Source organism: Amphibalanus amphitrite, unplaced genomic scaffold, assembly GCF_019059575.1.
Source record: "Amphibalanus amphitrite isolate SeventyFive unplaced genomic scaffold, NRLGWU_Aamphi_draft 000637F_arrow, whole genome shotgun sequence".
Lineage (NCBI taxonomy): Eukaryota > Metazoa > Arthropoda > Thecostraca > Balanomorpha > Balanidae > Amphibalanus > Amphibalanus amphitrite.
This window is the reverse complement of record NW_024882131.1, coordinates 87,155-105,762: the sequence shown is the minus strand read 5'-3', so window position 1 is coordinate 105,762 and position 18,608 is coordinate 87,155. Positions and strand designations below refer to the sequence as shown.

Here is an 18,608-nt window from a genome sequence, read left to right as displayed (position 1 = left end):
TACTCAGCTTCCATGCATACGTCACTGCGCTGCGCCGCACCACGCCTCCCTCCACCGCCCGCCGACTACCAGCCGTGGGCTCACGAGTCACGAACCGACTGCCGTCGGACGGACAGCCAGGTCCGCTGGCCGGGCGTCTGCCGACGGACGGACGGGGGACGGGCAGCAGGTCCGCGCGCCGGCCGTCGTGCACGGCCGCGCTGCAGCGCCGCGCCGCCTGGTAACAGCGGTATTGGCGGTCACGACCTTCGCTAGCTGGCCGGCCGGGCGGCGGGCCGGGCCGCTTTATGGGGAGCCGGCCGGGAGCGTCCAATGGATGGTCGTGTTTACAAAGCCGGGCCGGGGCGGCCTGCATCGGCCCGCGGGGCGCGCCGGGTCGGTTCGACGGCAGAGAGACGGGGAGACGGGGACCGAGCTGGGCCTTGGTCGGACCGACGGCCGAGAGACGGAGACGAGACGGCTCCCCGGAGACACCGGTAGGAGCGGGGCTGTCGATAGAGACGGGAGACGCTATCGGTAGAAGCAGGCAAGCTATCTGTAGAGACAGACGGTCGGGATGAGATTGAGATTGTCGGCGTTGCTGATCGGACGGGTGTTACTCTATATCTCTGTATTAGACGCGATTGACTTGGTGGGGGCAGGGACAGATGTCTGCGGCTGATGCAGTACAAACACTGCACCGATATGTAGGCATCAACTAGCGTGACTATCGCTGGAGATAGGCGCCTGAGAGATAGCCCGGTCAAACGTGGAGCCCGAGTTTGTTGCCGGATGCTCATCGTTCCTGGCGCTTGATAGGCCCGATGCTGTGCATCCGTCATTATGACGAACGTGTTTGATGACGGCACAATCGTTGCAGAAAAATTGAACGTACAGGATGCACTCATTTGCATACATACCTTGCCACTGCCTTATCAAAAACCGTCTCGCTGTATCCACCTTCTCTCAATCCTCTCCTCGATGCCTTTCACCATTCCGGCTTCCTTCGCACTACCCGATTCCTGTTCCACACCCCGCTCTCCCCTATCATTGTCTGTGAGTGTCCCGCAGCTGTGCTGTCGGTCTCCGCTCGGTGCGCCGTTTCCTCGTTGTCGCGGCTCGCCGGCGGTTATCCGGTGGGCTGCAGCCGCCCTCGGTCGGCTGTACCGGCCGCGCGACCACCCTATCATGCCCCCCACCCCACCCCATCCCGCCCCGAGAGCTGGGACGGGGATGGGGTCGGCCCGTTGATATCGTACACACCGCGGCCGGCGCCGGGCTATGTTGCGGTGAGCGCTATCATCTGGCTATCCGTCCCGCCCGCCCGCACCACTGCTGCTAAGTCGGTTCGCCGTGGGACGACCCGATAACCCGCGTTCAGCGGCCGAAAATAGGGCCCCGGCGCCGGTCCGCCGGCCTGTCCCGAGCAGCCGCACCGGACCGGCCGGTCCCGTGGTCCGGTCCGGACCGGCGCAGATGGACCGGTTTGTTCCTGTTCCTGTTCCCGTTCCATTCCGTTCCCGTTCCCGTTCCTGTTCCCGTTCCTGTTCCCGCTCCTGTTCCCGTTCCCGTTCCCGTTCCCGTGCCGTTCCTTGTCTCATCCCGTTTCGGTGTGCTGTTAGAATACACGATGTCACTCGCGACTAAGTCGCGGGTCAGGTCAGCGGAGACAGAGTTGTTTGTCGGCCTTTAGTCTGGGATACGGGAAATAACGGTATAGCACCGAGTGCTAAATGATGTTATGCTTGCTGTAATCCCGTTCGGTGGTGAGCGTTTCCAAACAAGCAACGGTACTGTGGATGACATTCCAGCTCAACTCGAGGCCTTTTGCAATGTGGGACGTTTATTACATACGAACATACTTTAGACAGCTCTTTAGCACGTTTACCGTGTCTGGCACATTGGTCGTTCTGGGTCGCCTTACCAAATGTTCTGCTATTGCGTCCCTCACTTGCATCTTTTAACCCACCTCACACGAACCTTCAGTGTGCCGAAAGTCTGACGTTTTGCGGTATTCCTTTCCTCAGGTGGTTCCACGGTCACTTGCCGGGCCGGGAAGCCGAGAAACTGATGAACGAGAAGGGCAAGAACGGCAGTTTTCTGGTGCGCGAGTCTCTCAGTAAGCCGGGCGACTACGTGCTGTCCGTGCGCATCGACGACAGGACCTCCCACGTGATGATACGGTGTCAGGTGAGAGATGAACCACGTGATGATACGGTGTTTCCTAGGTGAGGATCACATATGTGATATGATGTCAGATGAGCTCACTGTCGCATCAGTCATAAGCTCAGTGTTCAGTGCATAGAGCTCACATTGCTGTGATAACCGGGGCAGGCGAGATGTAGGCTCTGAACAGTGCCTGCTGTGAAGTAATTCCGAGGGCTGTTCACGGACCCTGTGTGCGGTCGGACCGCGCACAGCCTCGAAGCTCCGCCCACTTCGTCCCTACGTCAGCCTTCCGTCACCGCACACAGCGATCGCTGTGGCCGGTCGGGACTGGCCACAGCGGACCGTCCACCGCACGCAGCCGTGACGTCAGAACCGCCTACCCATCCCCAACCCCCACGCCTGCTGGACGCACCGCACACACCGCACGCAGCAGTGTGCGGTGCCCGTGAACACCCCTCCGGATGGATGCAATCATGGTGACCATTGAGATTTGTATAACTCCGTAACACAAGAAGCTCCGTATAACTCGGGTCCGTATGTGTGCCTTCTGTCCTAACCCATTTCCTGTCTGGCCTATGCGACTCCGTGAGTTTCATCTGCTGACACCGTGTGCCGTGGCCTCGTGTCGTGCCCTGTGCGGCGTGCGCGCTGACCCCCATTTCGATATATCACAGTTCCCGCTGCACTAGTGACCGCGGTCTAGTACCGGGGAGCCAGCGCGGCTCCCTCCCCTCCTCCCGTCCGTTCTGCCTCGTCACCGGGAGATTATCATCACCGGCCTCTGCTCGCCGTGTCGGTGCTATATGCCGGGGTTATGGAGGAGGTCCGCTAATTACCCTCTCGGCACGGCTGTCCGCTGCTGTAGGTACTCAGTGTAGCCGGCCGGAGGCTGTGTTAGGGGCTCGGTGGGCCGGCCGGGGAGGTGTTGTGGCCGCGGTGGTCTATGAAATGTCGGGTGTCACCGGGTTCGCACTGCTGACTCATTGCACTGAGCCGGCCGCCACCTGCCCGTCCGCTGCCCTGCCCTGTCAGATTCAGCTCCGTGTGTGTGTCTGTCTGTAGCCCGTCCGCCCCGTCAGATTCCGCGGTACTAGTCTGTGTGTCTGTCTGTAGCCCGTTTGCTCTGTCAGATTCAGCGGTACTAGTCTGTGTGTGTGTGTGTGTGTGTGTCTGTCTGTCTGTCTGTCAGTAGCCCGTTTGCTCTGTCAAATTCAGCGGTACTCTGTGTGTGTGTCTGTCTGTGGGTGTCTGTACGCCTGTGCACACACCACGGCCTTTGGTGTAACTGGGATGAGTAGATGCCAATGTTTGCACATAGAAGTTGACTTTGTGTAACAATTTCCCAAGTGATCTTTTCCTTTGTTGTCCCAACATTTGTGCCGTGGGCTTATTGCGTTACTTACTACCGCGGCACTGCAAACTGCAAAAACAGGATTTAGGTTAATGTTCCAGGAGTTTGTCAATAAATTGCTCGTTACATGAAAAGCCAGAGCTGACAGGTTCGTGCTTTAGTCGTGCAGCTCATGCTTATAACTGGACTGCAGCCATTTCACTAAGCTATCTCTTTGGTATGGTGTGTGGCCTGTTATGTCCGCCATACGTTTTGTCCGTGATATCTCTCTTATCTCTTTTTTATTGTGGTTCTCGCCTCCTCTACCGGCTCCCTCCCTCGCCGACCGGCCGCTGTCGCTGTGCCGTCTCCTGCGGTCTGCTCCGACCCTTCTCCCCCGGCTGTCCCAGTCTTTGTGGTCCACAGCACTGACCTGTAGAAGCCCGGTACGGCACGACACTCGATGGCAGACGGTGTTGGTAGCCGGTAGGTCCGCCCAGTATCGCGGATAGGACGGGCGGAGTGCTCCGCCGCCACCGACTCACGCCGACAGGGACCGTCTCTGCGGGCGGGGGCGGTGTGACACCCCGACAGGTGTATCGCAGGGATTACAATCTAATCACAGCCGCCCCAATCCATTACCAACGCTAATGAACAGCGTAATTAGCCAGATGTGCGGCCGCCGCCGGCGGATTACGGCGCTCTCTGCCGACGGTCTGTGCCGATTGCCGGGTGGTTGTCTGCGGTCTGAGGAGCCGCGGGCCGGCCGCCGCCGCCGCCTGTGTTACGCCACGGGGCGTGGGAGCAGGGCGTCAGGGGCGCCCACGGCTGGCACGCGCCGCGCGGGACGGAACGGGCGCGCCGCTCTCGCCAATTAACCGCAGTGTTCACAGCGGGGGACGGGTGCAGAGCCGTCCGGAACTAGGGACGGGCGGGGTGGGTACTTACCGTGTGCGGTAGGTGAAAGGTGGGATAATTGTGGCAGTACGTAGGGCTAGAGGACTGCAGTAGTCATGTTCTGCTGCGTAGAATCATGCACCTAACTATTGGAGACTCGGGTGCACAGTGGATCTTCGATCACAGCACGACTGGATTCCCCTGTCCCCATGCCGCCCCTACCCTCCAGCCCAGCCTTACTGACCCGTTCTTCCTCTTCATTTTCCCCAGGACGGCAAGTATGACGTGGGTGGCGGGACGCGGTTCGACAGTCTGGCAGAGCTGGTGGACAACTACAAGAAGAACCCGATGGTGGAGACCACCGGCACCGTGGTCCACCTCAAGATGCCCTTCAACGCCACGCGCATCAACGCCAGCGGCATCGACAACCGCGTCAAGGAGCTGCAGGTGCGACCGGACCGCCGAGCGAAGGGAGCTGGGGAGCTGAGGGGCCGTGATCAGGGAGATCAGGGTATGGGAGGCTAGACAAATACCCGGGGCTTCTGTGAAACAGCATATCCGACAAACTTATTCAGGGCAGATGATCGGATTCGGGTCTGATGACAATCCTGTCGAACGCCAAGAATCATTTTAACGGTTTCTACGCCAAGAACCGTCGCTAGGCGACACTCGTGTTTCTAGCCTGTGAGATTTCTGAATGAGTCCAGACTTGTGATATCTGAATGAGTCCAGCTCGGGCTATTTCGGGCTCGGTGACGTCCACTCGTTATGTCTGCAGAGTTCCAGAGCTCTGTCCATTCATTCACACATTGATCTCGCGTTCCTTAGAAGGCCCTCAGTATCGCGCCGGCCCTCGGACTCTGAATGGCTGCCCGGCCGTCCATTGGTCGGCTGGCCGGGCGGCGGCTGGCCCTTCTGCGTACAGGCGGCGGTCGGCTCCGTTTTCTGAAGCCACCTCCGTATCAGGTCTCGGACGGTCCGGCCGGGCTGCGAGGGAGGGTCGTCGCAGCCCGGCTGCAGCTCCGGTCTCGGCCGCCGCCGCCGGCTATTTTTAACGTCCAGCTGAGGGAAAGCCGTGTCGCCGCGGCTTTCCGCTCGCGCGCCGGTGCACAGGGTCCGGGCGCCATGGCGCGGGCGCGGCGCTGGCCGGCCGGCTGCCGGACTATACCAAGGACGAGCGTGTGGAGCTCGGCGCGCCATTGTCCTCGCCGGCTGTCCTGTGGGTGCAGCGTGTCGGCTGAGGGGGCCACAGAACGCCGCCGTGTCGTCTGGAGCGGTTACAGAGCGCTACCTTACCGGTCATGTCACGTAATACTGTCAGATCAGCCAGTGGCGACAGAGCGCTGTCATGTCGGCTGCTGTTGTTACAGCACGCTGCTCTGTCGGGTTGGGCGGCCACAGAACGGTGTAGTATCGGCCGGAGCGCGGGTAAAACGCTGCTCTGTAGCACAGAACCGCCGCCCTGCTGCGGCAGATGAGTCACCGGTGCACCTACCTCAGACATTTGTCGACACTGCAGCCGGCGAGCCCGCCGACCCGGCCAGGATCACACGGCGTTGACGCAAAGCGGTACCCGCAACATGACGACACGCCGTGTCGGGCCAACAGCGAGCAGCAGCAGCATGTGATGACGAAAGGAACACGGTAGGATGAGTGGGAAACAGGATATAAAACGGCTGTTCAAAGGGAGTGGGGCGCAATGTAGTGATTGCTACACCGCCACAGGCACCAATTACTTTCATTGCTAACCCCAATAACCCAACAACTTCGAACTTCTGCAGACCCATTCCAACTGAGAAGGCTGGGTATCTTACCTCTTCCTTACTGCACCTTACATACCCCCCCCCTGACTTCACCCCACCAGGCATCACGTGGTCCACGGGACCAGGGTCACAGTCTGTCCCCTCGCTAACTCCCCTTCCTCCCTTCGGCAGAAGGAGCACGGTCCGTCGAACGGCAACAACGCCGGCTTCTGGGAGGAGTTCGAGTCGCTTCAGCAGCAGGAGTGCAAACACCTCTACAGCAGGAAGGAGGGCCAGCGACCGGAGAGCCGCAACAAGAACCGCTACAAGAACATCCTGCCGTTTGACCACACGCGTGTCATACTGCGCGACCGAGAGGCGCTGGGACCGGGTGCCGACTACATCAACGCCAACTTCATCACGGTACGTACAGAGGGAGGGAGGGGAGGGAGGGATGGGTGGATCACGGGAGAACCGGACGATGTAGTGAAAGTCCTGCTGTAACGCTAGTAGCTTCTCGAGCTGCAGAGGTAAAGGAAATGATGCGAGTGATTGAAGGCACTGACGTCTTGCACTTAACGATATGATGACATATCTCCATCCGAAATGGGCGGTGTATGGGTGGCGTTCCTGCTGCTGTTTTAACGATGACTACTCTGTCACAGGGGCCGATCCCCTGGCGGTAAAACCCGCTCCTGCTCGAGCCCTGCTGCTGCTGCGGCGCGGCGCTGTTTCCGTGTCTGCGCTGCTGTGTGCAACCACATATCAGTATCACGCCCAGGCCCCAGATAGCGACCGCCGTGTCCCCGGCCCCTCACTGCCGGCTGTAACCGGGCCGTCGCCGTGCCCCCGGCCCCCAACTGCCGTCTGTAACCGGGTGGTCGCCGGGCCCGGCCCGCTGCCCCGTATTAATTAACGTCGCCGGTGTTTACCAGCGCCCGCCTTCAAAGCCGCGGCCACAGACGGCTGTCATCAGCACGGAGCTGATAATGACTGCGCTAGCAGACCGCCAGAGAGCGCCCAGCGGTGACTTCATCTCGTCAGTGCGCCTGGTCGCCATGGCGAGAGCCATGTGATTCGACAAACATGTTTTTACGCCCGTTTATCTCATCTGGTCCAATGATGTCCGGTTAAATGTCGCCCTGCTCATCTGGTCAAACGTCGCCCGTTTTATATGTCGAGAACGAGAAGTTCCGAGAAGATAGCATGTTTTCAGGAGCTAGTCTCTACCCCGTTTCTACCCTCACCAAAACTCGCCTTCTTCAGTCCGTCCGTCCACAGCCGGAGCAGACCTTTGGTGGTTGAGGCGGTGGTGTGATCTCTACCCCCCTCTCTGACGGTCCCTCCCCTCCGTCCCGTCCGCCCCCAGCCGGAGGAGGACTCGCTGGCGGGCGAGGCGCCCAGCAAGACGTACATCGCCACCCAGGGCTGCCTGCCGACCACCATCGCCGACCTCTGGTGGATGGTCTGGCAGGAGAACTCGCGCGTCATCGTCATGACCACCAAGGAGATCGAGCGCAGTCGGGTGAGTCGGTGGCGCCGCGGGGCTGCCGTGGGGTCGCCGGGGGAGGGATAGCAGAGGGAATGGTGGTGAGGCGCCAGGGGGTGCTAGTGGGACTGCAACTGTGTGGGTTGTCAGGGGTTGATTGGACTTGGGGACTCGAAATAGGCGGACATAACACAGTGACCCAGCGACCAGTGATCAACCTCCAGAGCAGCACGACACGCGTTGTGCGGCTCTGGAGCTGATCATTGACACAGGCTCACTGTGTTATCTCTGCCCGCCTCGTTTGCTGCCCTGGTGTGACCTGACGGCTGCTGTCGCTGCCGGGGGACCTCTGACTCTGATCGATCGCCTCCCCGTGTCACCCCGCGCCGGCCGGGCCGGGCCGTTATGTTGTTTGTGGTTGGAACGTGCCGGACCAGCCCGCCTGGCGTGTGTCGAACGGTGTCAGGCCGGGTGGGAATGTCAGGCGGTTGGTCGGGGTGACGAAGGGGTGACATTAGCTATATATAGGGTGTCATATGCAGCTGTGTGATTGCTTCATGTCATGTATCGAGGCGCTGCGTTGTATAATGGTGCCTGGTGGATGGAGTCTGGCGTGAGAACTGTTTGCCGTATGCGGTCCTAGCAGCCTGCCCCCGCCGTACGTTGCCCATCCCCATGTGACTGTCGTTGGTTGTCTGAGTGACCCTGCGGTAGGTACGCCGCCCACCTCTACCTGTCTCTGACCGTCCCCGTCCGTTCCACAGGGTAAGTGCGCCCGGTACTGGCCCGAGGTGGAGCAGGAGGCCACATACGGCAGCGTGACCGTCACCAACCTGTCCGAGTCGCCGCTGGTCGACTACACGCTGCGCGCCTTCAGCGTCAAAAAGAAGGGCTGCCCAGAGGAGCGCAAAATCTACCACTTCCACTTCCGGGTGAGGAGGGGCGAGACGCGGCGCTGAGCAGAGCCGCTGAGCGGGGTGAGGCGCCGCGCTGGGTGGGGAGGGGGGGGGGAGGACAGACGTGCTAGCTGCAGTCCGTTCTAGCATTTCATGTGGCTTTCAGTCAGTAGATGTCGCGCCGTTTTAGGTCTGTGAGACTGCAAGGTGCAGCCATTGTAATTCACGGTTCTATGTTCATGTTCAGTGACTTACGGTGGCCGATTCTTGGTGGATTCTCCCCCTTATTCCCGTCGTGGACGTGCTTCTTGTCGCCCTCTGTGCTTACAGGCGTGCCCATCGACCCCGGCTGCTTGTGACCCGCTCTGACCTGACCTGACGTCCCCCTCCTACAGGCGTGGCCGGACCACGGGGTACCCACCGACCCCGGCTGCTTGTGACCCGCTCTGACCTGACCCCCCCCCCCTACAGGCGTGGCGGGACCACGGGGTGCCCACCGACCCGGGCTGTGTGACCTAACCTGACCTCCCCCTCCACTACCTACAGGCGTGGCCGGACCACGGGGTGCCCACGGACCCGGGCTGCGTGCTCAACTTCCTGCATGACGTCAACTCTCAGCAGGCCAGCATCCCGGACGCCGGACCGATCGTGGTGCACTGCTCGGCCGGCATCGGTCGGACGGGCACCTTCATCGTCATCGACATGATCCTCAGCCAGATCGACCGGCAAGGTGGGTACTGGGGCGGGTGGTACCTGGAGGGGGGGGGGGGGGGGGTGAGTGTACGGGGGACTGGAACTAATCCGGTGTTGTGTATCGGGTAAGGGAGAGGCGTCCGATGTACTCAAAGGATGGTGATTGTGTTGGATTGATGCTTTATTCGAAGCTCTTTGGTAGCTGATGGGGGACCGGCAGGTTATATCAGAGGCGAAGGAAAAAGAACGGCTGATGTCTGAATATTCGACGACAAAATGGAGGAGTTTGCTATCCAATGATAAGCAAAGTTGTCATAGGCCAAAATTAGAGATCGACTCACTCCGTGCTGTCTCTCGCTCCGTCAGCCCAGCCCACCCACCGCTCTCGCCCCTCTAACCGTTTCTACCGTCACGTCAGGTCTGGACACGGAGATCGACATCCAGCGTACGATCCAGCGGGTGCGCTCCCAGCGCTCCGGTATGGTGCAGACCGAGGCGCAGTACAAGTTCGTCTACCTGGCCGTCCAGTACTATATCGAGACGCTCCAGCTCAAACTGCAGGCCGAACAGGTCAGTCCTGGGACTTCAGGCTGGGACGGGACGGCAATGGGACAGCAGGCTGGGACGGGACGGCAGTGGGACCTGGGACGCAGGGTTCGTGGACGTAGACTGGATGGGGAGTCCGGTGAAAATGGCTATTTTAAGTGAAATGTACCTCCGTGCTGCACTGTGTGACATTGCGGCCCGCTTTCGTTTGCCACTCTGACACACATGGCTGTCTTGTGATGTTCGTACAGGCGCCACGTCCCATTCCTACCTGTACTGTCGTATGAGTTGTGATTGTAACACCGATCTCTACCTGTCTTTTTCCGACCTACGATGTCGTTTAACCTGTGCCGTTCTGTCCAACACTAACTGCCCGCGCCGCCAGGTGAGTCAGAAGATGGGCCGCGAGTACACCAACATCCGCTACTCGACGGAGGCGGCCGGCGCGCCGGGCGCCGAGCCGCGCGACGGCCGGGCGCTCTCGCGCTCTACCGTGTCCCTGCCGACCAGTCCGTCACCGGTGCCGACGACGCCGCTCTCGGCGCCGGCCGACCGGCACATGGCCAGCCGGGCCGCCTCCGAGAACCAGCTCACCAGGTGAGAGAGACAGACGGGAGGGGGCCAGCTCACCGGATGAGGGACGGGAGATGGGAGAGGGAAGGAGGGCGGCCCGGGCGGCGTCACCAGCTCGCCAGGTAAGAGAGGGGAGATAGGGAGAAGGCGGGAGGGAACTCACCAGCCGGGCGGCCTCAGAGCTCACCAGGTGAGAGAGACGTCAGGGGGCCAGCTCACCAGGTAAGAGACCTAACCAACTGTGGAACGGGATGGACAACCGGCCCATCAGGTAAACGTCAGGCAGCTTGCTCAACTTCTATCCCATCGCAATTATTCCTGATGGTGATACTGTCATTGCTTCAAGTGACGCAAGTAACTGTCCGTGATGCCGTATGACCCGCCACTGTTCACGTCTCAAGCTGACCTTTCCCTTCTCGGTGCTGACCGTTCTCCCCCTCTCCCCTTTCGGCGTCAGGTCGCCGGAGCTGCCCGACTTTCCGCACCAGATATACGCCAACGTGCCGCTGGGCGGCGGCAAGGAGCGGCCGGCCGGGCCGCCGCCGTTCGGAGCGCCGCGGCCGCCCAAGTCGTGATGGCGCGCCGCCGCCGGCGTCCTGTGATACGCGCGCCCGGCCGCCCCCGCCTCCGCCCCCGCCCGAGACCCGCCGTCGGCGCCGGCCGGCCGGCGACCGACCCGTCTTTCTGCGCGCCGCGCCGGCGGCCGTCCCGGGCCGGCTCTGTCGGCGGCGCGGCCGCCCGCCGCTGATTGTGTACCGTGTCGTTGTTCTGTGATATACCGAGTATCTCGGCTCGCGCGCGCGCGCCGGCCGTGTCGTTTGGTTGGCTGTGTTCGGTTTTGTTGGGCCGCGGCCCCTCGCCTCTCCTCCGCCGCTCTGTCGCGCTCTCCGTGCTCTGTCCCCGTCTCGGGTCGGCCGCGACCGCCGGCAGTTTTCTGTCTGCGTTCGTGACTGTTGGCCGATGTCCGAGCATACTGATAGTGTATTTTGATAGGTGAATCGTTTTCCTTTTCCGGCGGTATTCGCAATCACTGTGGACGACCTACCGCGGGGTCCGATTCGGTCTATCAGAGTCGGTGCGCTGGAACTAGCGTACCCTTATCCGCGCCTGTTATTTCCGTGCTGTATTTCTGCACTTGATGAGGACGAGTCTTTACGCTCCTGATTTGCTGTAGCGGTGGCTTGTTACGTCTGTTGTTTCCGTTGGGTGGCGAGCGGCCCTGTCGTGTTGTGTTCTCCTCTCCTCCTGGCGGTGGACCTGTGAAGCCTTGGTTCGGTCTGAGGCGGCGCCGGGCGACTGAACTCTGCGGCAGCCGCGCCAGGCCGGGCCCTCTGGTGGCGGCCTGCCCCCTCCCCTCCGAGACCCCCACCCCGGCCCCATCCCAGCGAACCCATAGAGCACGGCCAACCGCTGAGAGGCGCCGGCAGTGTTACGACCCCGGGCGGCGCCACCGGCCGCCCGCGTCATTACCTAGGTCTTTGACGAGACGTGCGCGCGCACGCCAACGAAATGTCGATTTCTTTTTTACTCTGTAGCATATTTGAAGGAGTGATTGGCTGGAAATATAACTAGCGGCGAGCGTGCGGAACGTGGAACTGGCGGTGTTTCTCCGTGTGTCAAATGGACAGACTGTGTGGAATTCCATCACACGCGGGATTAGGTGCGACACGGAGGGTTCTGTTCGCCTAAACTCGAAGCAGTTGAAATATCTCCATTCACGACACCAGACTGGCTAATTTCAGTATTTTTTAACCATAAGTCATAAATGTGTTAACCAGAAACAGATAGCATGGCCAGCGCAGCGCAACAACTGCAGTGACATTCCGTGACTTCATAGAGACAATACAGTCATTCATAGCTTGGAAGAATGCTGCAATGGATCACTCAACAGTCATAAATATCGCTCAATATTTAATCAAATCCGCACATTCAATGTGATCAGCACAATCACCAACAGGGAGCGAGCGGATCCTTTCCCCACTAATACCTTCCCTGAGTCACACACAATAATGACGCACAAATCAAAACCCTCCTGGCTATTATCCCTGAAGTACAATCGTTATGGCCAGCACAAAGTGCATCTGGTTATCTTGGTTACGGGTCTGATTAAGAAAATATAAATCAGAATCATCCCTCCCCCCCCCCCCCCAGAAGAACCTGTGTCTAACCTAACCAACCAATCAATAAATAAACCAGCGGGGTAAAAAAGGTAAAAAATTCTGCACAGCCAGTGGAATCAGTACATCTTGATCGACTAGGGACAACGCAGAGCAGTCAAAAGTACCGCACGAGCGTGAGATCACTACCGAGCCCGCCGGGAGGGAGGCGCTTACCGCCGGTCGGGCGTCCACTCCTCGTCACTGCCGCCGCTCTCCTCACTCTCCCCGTCCTCCCGTTCCTCCCGGTCCTCCCGCTCTGTCTCCTGGAGGAGGCGGCGCGGCGGCCGGCGGCTCCTAACGATCTCCAGGCTGATACGCCGCGGCCGCACGCCGGCCGGCGGCGGGGACGGGGAGCGGCGCGCCGGCTCGGGACGCGGCTCGGCCGCCCGCCGCTGCTCCTCGGCCGTCAGAGGCACCGGGTTACGGTGAAACGTCTGACGATGCACCTGAACGGGCGGGGAGTGGGCGGGGATCAGCACAAACCAGGGGGCGGCAGAGAGCAGATCAAATGAAAAAAAAACGGGGCTCAAACAGATCACTGAAACAAAGACAAGCGGAAGTACGGTTTCAGACTAGAGTAGGCTTACGGGCTGGGCTCGCGAAGCCAGGAGCTACGCAGTCCCGGACTCGTCCCCATATTGTCAGCTCACCGTCAGGTTTTTGATGTTGATGAAGCGACGCGGACAGAGGTCGCAGTAGACGCGCGTCTGGCCGTGCGACTTGAGGTGCCGCTCCAGGTAGGAGCGCAGCGCGAACTTCCGACCGCACTGGGCGCACACGTGCTCCCTCGCCGCTGTCGAGGGAGGTGGGGCACACATCAGACATCACAGCTGCAGATGAACCTGTCAATTATCTGAGGGTTGACACGTAGGGAACGAGCGTTCCAAAATAACAAGAATAGAGCAGGAGTTTTAAGGTCATAAAGAAAATCGAAAATACAGGTGTATAAAAAATGTATAAAAACACTACGGGTAACAGGCAACTCCCGAACAATTTAACCAGTAGCAACTGCCTACTGAAAGTAGTCAGATATGTTACATCAGTTTCGCTCGAGGGCACTCAGCATTGACCAGACGGTTAATCTCCAGTCCAGTGCAGACTGTACAGACAGTCATCTCCCCCGCCCAGCGCTGCCCTCCACAATCAGACAAGACTCCTGTCTCACCTTTGTGAATGGTCATGTGCTGTTTGAGCCACGCCTCCGTTTTGAACTCCTTCTGGCAGAGGTTGCAGCGGTGGGTGGGCGGCGGCTCGGCGCCGTGCGCCACACGCACATGTCTGGCCAGGTTATCGGCCCGGCTGAAGGTGGACGGACACAGGTGGCAGGCGAGCTTCGGCCGCTGGCTGTGCGTGCGCTGGTGCCGCCGCAGGTCGGCCCGTAGCAGGAACGTCCGGCCGCAGACGTCACACGCGCACCGAGCCGCCGTGTGCCGGCGCAGGTGGCCACGCGCGTTGGCAAAGTGCCGGAACGCGGCCGGGCAGGCGGAGCACTGGAACGGCCTCTCGCCCGTGTGGGACACCAGGTGGGCGCGCAGGCTGGTCTTGGAGCGCTGCGGCCGCTCGCAGACGATGCACGGGTAGCGCGACTGACGCCGGTCGGCCTCCGAGCGCACCGACAGGGAGGTGGCCAGCAGGGCCAGCGTGCGCGGCGCTCCGTGCTCGTCCATCCGGACCACCACGCGCGGCAGCAGGCCCTTGCCGCGGCCGCCCGCCCACGGCGTCCAGCTGCGCCTGGGGACCGGCGGGGCCGCAGCGGACTCGAGCGGAGGGACGCGCGCACCCTCCCCGGGCGGAGCCAGCCGCGCCGCCCCCGAGTCGCTGCGGCGGCGGTCCTCCGCGGCCGCCGGCGGGTCGTCCTCGCACGGCGAGGGAGCGCGCTCAGCCCGCGGACGGCTGAATCGTTTGGTTGGCGTCCGCGCCGGCTGCTCAGGTCGTTCGTCAGGCTCAGACACTGAGGTAGAGAGACGTACTTTGGAGCGGACAGCTCGACCGGACCTCGTCCGCATCACTCGCGGTTTGGTGAGCTTCACAGTAGGGGGCGCACCAGCACCATCGGCTTTCCGTCCTGGAGTCTCGTCATCCGCAGTCAGGCTGCCACTTGAGTGGCCGGGCTGAGGGTATTTTCTGGCACGAATCATTTCATTTTCACTGAAGGCGATCGCAAACCGGTGGGAAGTATCGGCAACAAATGTAGATTCTGATGGTACAACCACCCCCTCGTCCACTATGAGAGATTGTCCATCCTCTTCAGCGGCTTCCCTCGGAACATGTGTTTCACACACTGTCCTCTCACTGCTATCAATTGTCCTCACTGCACTTTCCCCATCAAGTTCAAAACCACCGTCTTCCTGGGGACGGTGGCTTGCAACTGTCTCCATCGTGCGATCTTCCCGATCCATTATCCTAGTAAGATCCTTCTGATCCACTGTCCTCGTACGATCCTCCCGATCCACTGTCCTCATTGTACGATCCTCCCGATCCACTGTCCTCGCACGGTCCTCCCGATCCACTGTCCTTATCACACGATCCTCCTTCCTCACCGTCGCCACACTTTCCCTCTGTTTCACTGTCCTCATCCCACGACCCTCCTGCTTCACTGCCACTTCGCCCTCCTCCTTCGCTGCACTCTGGTGACGGTCCTCCAAACACACCCTACCCGTCCCATCGTCCTCAGCACGCACCATCGAATACACCAACGCCACCTGTTCTGGGTGAGCCACTGTCTCAGTAACCATCTGCTCCGAGTGAGCCACTGTCTCAGCAGCCACCTGCTCCGAGTGAGCAACTGTCTCAATCAGCACCTGCTCTGGGTGAGCCACTGTCTCAGCAGCCACATGCTCCGAGTGAGCAACTGTCTCAATCAGCACCTGCTCTGGGTGAGCCACTGTCTCAGCAGCCACCCGCTCCGGGTGAGCCACTGTCTCAGTAACCACCTGCTCCGAGTGAGCCACTGCCTCATTCATTCTCTGCTGATGTTGGAGGACCAACTCAATCCTTGTCTGGTTCTGCTGAGCCGCCGCCCAAGTCACTACTCGCTTTGGGCGAGCCGCCGTCCCTGTCATTCTCTGCATGTGCCGGACCGCCGTCTCGGTAACAGTTTGATCCTGCAGTACCGCCGTCCCGATAATCACCTGTTCCTGTTCAGCAGCCATTCCCTCAGTCACCAGGGGGACCTCCGGCGCTCCCTCCGGTGCTCTCTCCGGCTCTCCCTCAGGTGCTCTCTCCGGCTCTCCCTCAGGTGCTCTCTCCGGCGCTCTCTCCGGCGCTCCCTCCGGTGCTCTCTCCGGCGCTCCCTCCGGTGCTCTCTCCGGCTCTGTCGCCGCGTCCCTCCCAGCTGCCGGCTCCATGAGATCACCGTGTTCGGCCGTCAAGACTCCTTCCCTCGCCAGTGGGTAGCTGCTGACCTCAACCCCACTGACCGCGGCTGGGTCCGGACCGGCGGGTACCGCCTCCTGAGAGGTCGCCGGCGGCGGCGGCTGCGGGGCGGCGTCGGCCGGCGGGGGGAGCTCGGTGAGCACCAGAGGCGCTCCGCCCTCCCCGGCCCCGGTCAGGGTCAGAGCGGACAGGGTGCGCCCATCGGCCGACCCGGGCTCCGCCGGCGCCGCGCCGCCCGGGACCGCCACCAGAGTGACGGCTCCCGTCTCCGGGGCCTTCACCAGGGAGAAGCTGGTGACGGGCTCACAGGGGGCGGACGGCTGGGCGGGCAGCAGTACCCACGGGGGCGCCGGTGGGGCTGCCGGCGGGGCCTGCTCTCCGCGCGCCATTCTCACCTCCTCGGCGGTCGCCCGCCGACCTATGGTCCGGCGGCGGTACCGCTGCACCGGCGCAGACACAGACGGCGGCAGCGCGAGCCGCACAGTCGGCGGAGGCGGGGGCGGGGGCGGGGGCGGCAGCAGGAGCAGCGGCAGACCGGCCGCGCCGCCGCCCATAACCAGCACGGGAGCGGACAACAGCAGCGGCCGCTCCACCACCTCCACGGTCCCCACCACCCCGACTGGTACCGGCTGGCCGACCGGTACCTCAGGGCCGGCCGGTACCGCCTGCTCGGGCGGCGCGGCGGCACGCTCCAGTTCCTCCCGGCTCTCGGTGACGTGTTCGGGCGTGTCGAGAGGACACCGCTCCACGAACTGCACCTCGACGCGCGGCTCGGTGAGGTCTCCGTCGGCCGGGACCGGCTCGGTGAGGTCTCCGTCCACCGGGACCGGCTCGGGCTCGGCGGCCAGCTCGGCCGTCAGCTCAGCGCCAGGCTGCGCCTGTTTGACGCCCGGCCTGGCCAGCGGCAGCCGGCCGAACACGGCCAGCAGCTCCGGGTCGTAGCGGCCCGTCGGCACCATAGCCAGCAGCCGGCGCAGCTGGCGCTGCCGCTCCGCCAGCGCTGGCGGCAGCGGCGCCGCCTCGGCCGGCCCGGGCAGCACGTGCATCTGAGAACAACCCGGACCGGGCCCGGTGTCAGACCGACGGCGGGGAGCGGAGGGTCAGCCGGGATACCGGCGGGACTCGTGATATCGGTATAGGGCGGCAATGTCTTCAGAGAACAAAATGGAAGACTGAAACATCCATTGCTAGACCCAGAGAATATCAGCATTAACAAGCACGGCTTTATTACTCTGGTAAAACATGCTCCCGAGCTATCAAAAGGGGCAGCGTCACCAGTGCCATCTGCCAATTTGTATGCTATAACTACCCTCTACCCTTATAAGTGAACATATCGGCGAGCAGAGCTCGCAGCTGTTGGCCGTCGGGTGTGTATACTCACATCCAGAATGTTCTTTTTCCTCCTGCCCGTGATGGCCGGCAGCACCAGTCCGTGTTTCTTCAGCACGTGCCGCTTCAGGTCGACGCTGTGGTTGTACGTCTGGCGGCACAGCGAGCACATCCAGCGCTTCCAGTTGGCGTGTCGGCTGACCAGGTGGCGCTGCAGGTTATCCACGGCGCGGAAGGCGGCCGGGCAGAGCGGGCAGCGGCGCGGCGCCACCGGGCCGCCGCCAGGGCCGCCGGCGCGCCCGCCGTGCATGGTGTCCAGGTGGCGGTGCAGCGCGCCGCGCCGACTGAACACGGCGCCACACGCGTCACACAGCACCGAGCGCGGCGCGCGCAGGTGCACCGTGGACACGTGCGTGGCCAGCTTGGAGCGGTTCGGGAACGGGGCGGCGCAGTACGGGCACGGCACGCTGAAACAGGGCCGGACAGGTATCTGTCATACATAAACGGGAGGGGGGGGGGGGCTCAGGGAACTGGGACTGGGTGACGGGTGAGAAAGGACATTGGAGGTTGGACAGAGGGAGAGGTCAGCGGTAAACACTTAACGGGGGACGGAAGATTGACTCATGGGGAATTAACACTAGCAGTGGCCCAATGGCCCATATATCAGTGTCTTACACGCGCTTGGAGACACAGATGCGTTCCATGACATGTCTTTGGAGTGCCTCCACTCGTTGGAACGTCCTGAAGCAGTCCTTACAGCTGTTGGTTGCCTCGTCCATGTGAAACTCCAGAAGGTGTCTGCAGAGAGAGCTCTGATCAGTTGAGGCATACAAATTGGTACACAGAACTAATCTGCCTCCAGTATTTCATCTTCGAGCATTTATTTCACTGTAGGTATTCCATAAATGGGTAAATATATGAGTAAAGCTGCACAATGCACATTCCAGTTACACTTTGGCTCTGCTGGGGCAGCTGGTTGTGTTGAAAGAGGTTGTGTCATGAGCTAAGTGATCTTGGAATCATCTACTGCTTTGTCTCACTAGTTGTGCTTAACAAATACAAATTGCATAAATTCCACAGCTGAGGGACACCTAAGGCATCTTTTGATTTCATGAACAGCTGTTATTAATTATGAACATTAATATTTATACGTACATCTTTAATTGCGTTGCAGTGGGGAAGATAAGTTGACAGTGGTCACAGCTATGACTTCCTGATTTGGAGGCAGCAGGTGTCTTGTCTGGCAGTTCCTTCACAATTCTTATGCGGACCATCTTCTCTGAGTTCCCTGGAGTTTGTTCAGTTTTCACGGACATTGCCTGGGTATCCAAATGCTGTCATTCACTTTTCTGGTTTCCCTGTCAGTTACATATGATCCAATACAATCATTAGGACACAAATATTTTGCCCCTTTGTTCAATCAAGCTTAGC

General features: G+C 60.9%; 3 protein-coding genes across 6 annotated transcripts in view; 1 reads left to right on the top strand and 2 right to left on the bottom strand.

The window, feature by feature from the left end:
- Nucleotides 1–11,909, top strand: part of LOC122363729 (tyrosine-protein phosphatase non-receptor type 11-like) — a 34,439-nt gene extending 22,530 nt beyond the window's left edge. For all 4 annotated transcript variants that reach the window (XM_043333314.1, XM_043333312.1, XM_043333313.1 and 1 more), the window contains 9 exons: nt 2,007–2,169; nt 4,646–4,822; nt 6,310–6,540; nt 7,487–7,642; nt 8,371–8,538; nt 9,049–9,232; nt 9,614–9,765; nt 10,127–10,338; nt 10,772–11,909. In XM_043333314.1, the coding sequence (XP_043189249.1) occupies nt 2,007–2,169; nt 4,646–4,822; nt 6,310–6,540; nt 7,487–7,642; nt 8,371–8,538; nt 9,049–9,232; nt 9,614–9,765; nt 10,127–10,338; nt 10,772–10,889 (1,561 nt within the window). In that variant the 3' untranslated portion in view covers nt 10,890–11,909. The remainder of the gene's footprint in view (nt 1–2,006; nt 2,170–4,645; nt 4,823–6,309; nt 6,541–7,486; nt 7,643–8,370; nt 8,539–9,048; nt 9,233–9,613; nt 9,766–10,126; nt 10,339–10,771) is intronic.
- Nucleotides 11,910–12,043: 134 nt separating this feature from the next.
- On the bottom strand, nt 12,044–15,765 carry LOC122363728 (zinc finger protein 652-like). Its single transcript, XM_043333310.1, has 3 exons — nt 13,639–15,765; nt 13,124–13,266; nt 12,044–12,919 (listed from the first exon to the last, which is right to left on the bottom strand). The coding sequence occupies exons 1-3, from the start codon at nt 15,623–15,625 to the stop codon at nt 12,644–12,646; spliced, it is 2,406 nt and encodes an 801-aa protein (XP_043189245.1). The 5' UTR covers nt 15,626–15,765; the 3' UTR covers nt 12,044–12,643.
- A 113-nt stretch (nt 15,766–15,878) lies between these two features.
- On the bottom strand, nt 15,879–18,608 carry LOC122363747 (telomere zinc finger-associated protein-like). Its single transcript, XM_043333354.1, has 6 exons — nt 18,333–18,608; nt 17,853–17,975; nt 17,230–17,644; nt 16,362–16,894; nt 16,081–16,139; nt 15,879–15,949 (listed from the first exon to the last, which is right to left on the bottom strand). Exons 1-6 carry the CDS (start codon nt 18,491–18,493, stop codon nt 15,879–15,881), a joined length of 1,362 nt encoding a protein of 453 aa, XP_043189289.1. The 5' UTR covers nt 18,494–18,608.